This window comes from Anarrhichthys ocellatus, unplaced genomic scaffold (assembly GCF_004355925.1).
Source record: "Anarrhichthys ocellatus isolate YVR2014 unplaced genomic scaffold, GSC_Weel_1.0 scaffold949, whole genome shotgun sequence".
Taxonomy (NCBI): domain Eukaryota; kingdom Metazoa; phylum Chordata; class Actinopteri; order Perciformes; family Anarhichadidae; genus Anarrhichthys; species Anarrhichthys ocellatus.
Genome location: NW_022280923.1, coordinates 8,260 through 15,510, shown reverse-complemented (window position 1 = coordinate 15,510; position 7,251 = coordinate 8,260). Strand labels below are relative to the sequence as shown.

The 7,251-nt window shown below is 41.1% G+C and overlaps 1 protein-coding gene across 2 annotated transcripts in view; it reads right to left on the bottom strand.

Moving 5' to 3' along the window:
• Positions 1-142: 142 nt before the first annotated feature.
• LOC116377149 (rap1 GTPase-activating protein 2-like) overlaps positions 143-7,251 on the bottom strand; it is a 14,237-nt gene continuing 7,128 nt past the window's right edge. For both annotated transcript variants that reach the window (XM_031838715.1, XM_031838716.1), the window contains exons 12-21: positions 6,789-6,944; positions 6,419-6,490; positions 6,249-6,335; positions 5,874-6,020; positions 5,057-5,149; positions 4,610-4,701; positions 3,909-4,013; positions 3,665-3,755; positions 3,032-3,098; positions 143-314 (exon numbers count right to left, since the gene is read on the bottom strand). In XM_031838715.1, coding sequence (XP_031694575.1) covers positions 205-314; positions 3,032-3,098; positions 3,665-3,755; positions 3,909-4,013; positions 4,610-4,701; positions 5,057-5,149; positions 5,874-6,020; positions 6,249-6,335; positions 6,419-6,490; positions 6,789-6,944 — 1,020 coding nt within the window. In that variant the 3' untranslated portion in view covers positions 143-204. The remainder of the gene's footprint in view (positions 315-3,031; positions 3,099-3,664; positions 3,756-3,908; positions 4,014-4,609; positions 4,702-5,056; positions 5,150-5,873; positions 6,021-6,248; positions 6,336-6,418; positions 6,491-6,788; positions 6,945-7,251) is intronic.

Below are 7,251 nucleotides of genomic sequence, written 5' to 3'. Positions count from 1 at the left end.
GTATGCTTTAGGGCGGGGCTACACAGTGATTGACAGGTCTCTAATAGACCATAAAGCAGGGTATGCTTTAGGGCGGGGCTACACAGTGATTGACAGGTCTCCAATAGACCATAAAGCAGAGTATGCTTTAGGGCGGGGCTACACAGTGATTGACAGGTCTCTAATAGACCATAAAGCAGGGTATGCTTTAGGGTCCATTTAGAGTCAAACAGACCATGGTGTGACGTATAAAGACAGACTTACCGCAGCAGAGTGACTCAACTTGTCAAAACGAAACTTGAGGTTTGACCTGGGAGAGTTTTTATTTTTCATCTCTGAAAGACGAAAAAAATAATCATGAACAACAGGAAGCAACAAACAAGCATAACAGGAATATAAATTAAAGCTGCGAGCAGCATTGATCGGGCCCTCGCAACTTCACGCACGTCGAGGGTACTAGCAGGACTCTGGCCATGCATTTCTGTGACACAAGTTAAATGGTATTTCCTGGTACTGGCAGGACTCTGGGTGACGTGGCCATGAATTTCTGTCGCCATCACACTCTGCGTGCACGAGTGAGATATTTCCTGCGTAGACCAGCAGTGCAGCAAGATCATGTTGCCAGGTCTTAAGCCTCAAATGTTTTGAGTGTACCTCCGATACAATCATAAATGTAAGCCTTTAAAGATCATAAAGAAAATGAATGTGTGTGAATGTGCTTCAGTGTTTGTAACATAACAGACTGTCAGTTTACTGGGATGGGTTCAACTCCCTGCAGTGTCCTGCTGATTGTATTTGGACTTACATGAAAGTTAACAAAACAGTAGTGCCATTTGCTGTTACTTGAACACTTTAATTTAACACTGTTTTCATTTTAAGTTCTTCTGTAACTTTAGATTGTAGTGTGAAGCATTCATTATAACATTTAACCTGATTCTCATGTAGAAGCTCTGGACAGATCATTTATACTCAAGCATGTCAAGTTTGGGACAGTTTTGACAAAGTACAGTCGAGTTACAACAGCTTGATGGATGATGGTGAACCATGTAAAATGGCTGCCACACCACGTCCATGTTGTTCAATGAAACCTCAAGCTTTTAGTAACTTTTAATCGCTAAGGTCTTAACGTACTGTGAGGGCTGCATCGTTGGAATATTGTCGGGGCGCTATCGAGCAGACTTGCCACACTGAAACATTAAAATCACATTAGATAACAACATTCAGGATTTTAAATGTGTTTGGCAAGTTTGATTATGTTTTGAGCATTTTTAGCCCCTCAAAAACACCTTAATCTTTCATGGCGAAGAATGCGTCGCCACGGCAACAGCTTTTCACGAAACAACAAGCTTTGAGTAACTTTTCATCACAAAGGTCTTTAGACTGTACCGACCAAATTTGAAGTTGATCTGGTTAATTCCCTAGGAGTAGTTCGTTAAAGTGCAGTGCCTGGAAATGACAAAAATGACACTAGAAATTCATACAAAATTCAAAATGGCTGACTTCCGGTTGGGTTTAGAGCATGGCCCCAAGAGACTTTTATTTAAGTCCATATGTGATACATATTCCTCCCAAATTTCAAACATCTAGGTCAAACATACTGCGAGGGCTGCTTTGTCGAAATTTTGTAGGGGGTGCTATTGAGCCGATTTCCCACTCTGAACCAATAAAATCATATTCCATAACTAAATTTTGGGCTTGTAATCTGCTTGCCAAGTTTGCTTATGTTTCGAGCATTTTTAGCCTCTCAAAATGACCTTCGTTGTTAACGGCGAAGACTGCGTCGCCATGGCAACGGCGTTCGACAAAACATCAAAAGCTTCATGAACTCCTATTATGAATTTCTTACATTTGTGTGGAACTAATTTGATGTTGATTTGATTTACCTACTAAGAGAAACAAGCCAAAGTATAATGACTTTAACTTCCTGTTACCAGTAGGTGGCGCTATGACTATGATTCAAAATTGGCCTGCAGATGTCTTCAGGCCGGGAGTCTAATCAAACATGTGCAATCTGGTAAAGATCTGATGATGTGGAGTTGAGTTACATCAGTTTATTCGTTCATGGCGAAGGATCGAAATTCGCCGAACCGCCACGTCGTCGCCCTTCAACAACTTTTTACAATTTTCACAATGAAGCATTATCAAGGTCTTAAGGCTGTTCTGACAACATTTGAGAGGGATCTGATTAATCTGTGAGGAGCAGGATGTCAAAGTACACAACTTACAACTTCCAGTTGCCACTAGGTGGCGCTATTACTATGATTCTAAATTATCATATAGATGTGTTCCGGGTCAGGATGTTATGACATATGAGAGATTTGGAGCAGATTAGACAATGTATGGCCGAGTTACAACAACTTCCTGTTTTGCGGCGAATGGTGTTTTTTTGACGCCACGCCACAGACACATAGTTTGATAACTTTTTGATCTTTGAGTAACTTTTCACTGCCAAGGTCTCAAGAGCATACTGACCGAATCTGAAGTTGATCGGGTCAAATCTCTAGGAGGAGTTCGTTAAAGTATGACGCCTTGAAACGGTCCAAAAACGTCATAGAATTAAAAATGGCTGACTTCCTGTTTGGTTTAGAGAACAATTTCAAGAGGATTTTTTGTGTGTCTCATCACGATCCACATACCTACCAAATTTCATACAGCTAGGTGAAACCCGATGTTGGGGCTACTCAATAGGGGGCGCTATCGAGCCAATATTTCATACCGCAGCTGGACACCCCAATCACACTGCAATTTTCGCAAATTCTGGCTTGCGTGCCAAATTTCACAAAATTCCCAGTATCCCAAGCACCTCCTTTTTGCGATGAAAGCGGAAAAGTAATAATAATAATAATAATAATAATAAACATTAGAATAACAATAGGTCCTCCGCTCCGACTACGTCGGTGCTCGGGCCCTAATAAGTTTATCTGTCCCTTGGGGGAAATCCTTTTTTCTTAATGTGTTGTTATTTTAGAGTTTTTACACAGAACATCACACGTTTCCTGTAACCTAACTGTGTCACCAGTGTGTGTGGATGCAGCAGGAAGTTGTACTGAACCTGTAGGACTACGACACACGATGAGAGGAGCTGAAGTATGACCCTCTATCATCACAGCCTGGGCGAGCTAGAGAGAGAGAGGGAGAGAGAGAGAGAGAGAGAGAGAGAGAGATAGAGAGAGACAGAGAGAGAGAGAGACAGAGAGAGACAGAGAGAGAGAGAGAGAGAGAGAGAGAGAGAGAGAGAGAGATAGAGAGGGAGAGAGAGAGAGAAACTGGAATTAAGAGGTGGACAGTAGTGGAAGTACATTTACTCTAGTACTGTATATAAGTACAAATTTGAGGTACTTGTACTTTACTTGTGTATTTTCATATCATGCCAATTTAGACTTTACAGCTTTAGTTACTTTGTAAATTAACACAAAACATATGTATTAATGTATATATCAATACATATTTATATATACATATACTGTATATATAAATGTATATATAAGTATGTATTGTAGATTATATAATAGTTTTCTGTTTGTTCCTGTTTGAGGGAATCAAATTATTAAACATAACAAAATGAATTTAAAGTCATAACTTTCATATTTTTGTAATGTTTTGATTTATTGACGAGTTATTTAATTATTGCTCTCATTATATATAAATATGTCATGTTGTGTGTGTTCGTCGTATTTCTTCTCACCAGCTGAGTGTCGTCAGCAGCAGAGATGCTGAAGCTGCAGCTGCTGGATGTGGATCTGGAAACCTTACTGTTCTCCTTCTTCATGTGAATCCTGCAGATTAACAAACATGAACAATAATAATAACATCAGATCAGAGAATTGAGGTCTTTGTTGTTTATTTTGGACCATTTATTGTTTAGATCCACGTTAACTTCATTTCCTTTGTTGGCACATTGCTGTGTTACCATACTAGGAGTCACAAACCTGTCCCGTTGCCCCGCCTCCGGAGAGCTGGGATTGGACGGCAGCTCTGACCTCACCTCCAGCGTCGGGTGGCAGTTGTCGAAGCTCCTCTGCTCACTGAGGAGACTGAAACATTTCACAATATACAAAGAAGAACGTGTTAAAGAATCACACGTAGTGGAGTCCAGAGGGGAACAGTTAGCCTAGCTTAGCACAAGGACTGGAAGCAGAGGGGAACAGTTAGCCTAGCTTAGCACAAGGACTGGAAGCAGAGGGGAACAGTTAGCCTAGCTTAGCACAAGGACTGGAAGCAGAGGGGAACAGTTAGCCTAGCTTAGCACAAGGACTGGAAACAGAGGGGAACTATTAGCCTAGCTTAACACAAATACTGGAAACAGAGGGGAACTGTTAGCCTAGCCTAACACAAAGACTGGAAACAGAGGGGAACTGTTAGCCTAGCTTAACACAAAGACTGGAAACAGAGGGGAACTGTTAGCCTAGCTTAACACAAAGACTGGAAACAGAGGGGAACTGTTAGCCTAGCTTAGCACAAAGACTGGAAACAGAGGGGAACTGTTAGCTCTTTCAAGTAAAACCACCTCCCGACTACTCTAACTCTGTCAGATTGACCTGCTGTAAGTCTTTTATTGTTAAGGGTTAGAAGTAGAAATGTAATGTTTGTGTTTTTTAGCAGCAGTGTCTGAATCTAAAATAAAAGTTACCTCCTCTGGTTGTGTTTCTCTGTTTGACTGTCGATACTCAGCAGCCGAGGAAAAAGTCCTGAACGTCTCTTCACAGGAGATTTCACATTACACTGAGATAAACACACACACACACACACACACACACACACACACACACACACACACAGCAGTTTACAATAATCATATAATAATATAATAATAATAAAAATAATAATAATAATAAAAATAATAATATATATATATATATATATATATATATAAAATTTATGTATATATAATATATATATATATATATATATATATAATAACAGATAAAAACTGTATTATTTACATATAAAGTATATATAATAGTTTGAATTCAATTATTCCATTTCGTCGATGTCCTCACACTGTTGAATCTGTTTCTAAATAAATAAATAAATAAATAAAGCCAGTCCTCCTCAGCGACCTTTGACCTCCGCTCACCTCAGCCAGACCCCCCCCACTCAGGCTGGTGGGCAGACCCGCCCCCCCCCTCGACATGGTCTCCATGGAGACGCTCCGTCCTCGAATTGCCCTCTCGAGGAGAAAGAGAGAGAGTGTTAGTACATGACTACACGAGTACATGAGTGTGTGAGTGTATGAGTACATGAGTGTATGAGTGTATGAGTACATGAGTACATGAGTGTATGAGTATATGAGTACATGAGTGTATGAGTACATGAGTGTATGAGTGTATGAGTGTATGAGTGTATGAGTGTATGAGTACATGAGTGTATGAGTATATGAAATATATGTGCTAAAAATGTTTGTGGGAAGTATATTACAAAAGAAGCCTGGTCAGAATTAGCACCACAATTAATCTCACAGTTCTTAATGTGAATTATGGGGGCCCCCTTGCTAACCAAGCTAGCGTTAGCTGGTAACTTAGCATTTCTTATGCTAACGGTAGCCGGCCCCACTAGATCTCGCTCTTCTCCAGCTCCACCCACTCATCTAAATATGGTCACTTCTGGCTCCAAAAAACAGCATAAAACATGCTGCTGTCCTTTACTGTTATTCTAGAGTTTATATATTATAATAATATGAATATAATATTTTAAATAGTGTTTTAATTGGTTTAAGATGCTCTGTTTTTTGGTTATTTGACAAGTGTTGTCGTCATTGACTCGTAGTATTTCTTATAGTAACTGTGGTCCCCATGAACGATGTGGACTATCTCCTACAGTAAACGTTTAGTTTTAGTTTTTCACAAACAAACACACACACACACACACACACACACACACACACACACACATACCTTGATGGACTCCAGCAGACCTCCGTGGGCGTGTCCGTTCTCAGCTCGCCCCTCCTCCTCTAGGCCCGACGTCAATCCCAGCATGCTTTGGGAGCGTCTGTACAGCTCATCATGGAGGCTGTCCAGCAGGGCAGCCCGGGTACGTTCCTACACACACACACACACACACACACACACACACACACACACACACAGACCAACAATAGTGCATGTAGATAGAAAACAACAGGGGACCTAAACTTGAGCCCTGTGGAACACCACAACTAAGTACATTTACTTGAGTACTGTACTTCAGTGCAATTGTAAGAAACTTGTGCTTTACTTGAGTATTTCCATGAAAGTGCTTTGTTACATTTCACCACTGTGTGTTTTTACCTCCAGTCGGGCGAAGCGGTCGCTCTTGTAGCAGGCCATCTCTGCGTTAATGAGTTTAGTGAGAAGAAACTCTCTGAACTCTGGACCCTGAACACACAAAGAGCACCAGCAACATAAGGTTGTATCATATTTGTCTTATACTCTACGGTCCAACCTCCTCTTCCTCTCACCTTCTTAAAAATAGATGGATTTGGGAGGGGCGGGCCAAACGGAGGTACATCTTCTCGTGCTGTGACGGCAACCTGTCAATCACAACAGTTTCTGCTGTCACGGTTTAATAGATATATGGATCATTTCTTACCAGGGGAACTTAAACTCACTCCGAGCATTTCCCTAAGAAACAACTCAACAAAATAGCTTTCAATATGTAGTTATTACAGTGATGTTTAAAAACAACTTTAACAACAACACAGGAAAAGACAAAGACGAACCAAAGAGAGACACATGACTCCTGTTTCTGCAGTATTCTTTGTGTGGATTTGTCTGTGTGTATCTATCTATATTAAATATGTCTATCATGCTAGAAGCTACAGAACTCACCTTGTAGGAGGTGCTGTCGGAGCAGGGCTCCTCCACCTGCACCAGGATGAAGGCGTGCAGGAAGTTGGAGGCGATCATGTCGGGGACAAAAGGCGTGGCCTCCTCCTGGAACACCACGCCCACGATGTCGTTTCCTATGTGTCGTTTCCTCTGGAGCTGAAGAGAACTCAGCTGTTATGCTGTCGTCGTATTACATGTGAATATATGTGATATGTGAAGTGGTGTGGTGCTGTTTCATCTGGCTTCTAGTCAGTTTACTCTAGTTATGTGATAATGTGGGTCGTTAATGACAGGACTAGTTAATGACACAACCCATTATTGTCTCAACGCAAAAATATTACGACTCGTTCAAGTCGCAACTTGTTAACAAAACAACTCGTTAAAGTCAAGACTCGTTATTGTCTACATGTCTACCTGCAGCCTGTCTACCTGCAGCCTGTCTACCTGCTGCGTGTCTACCTGC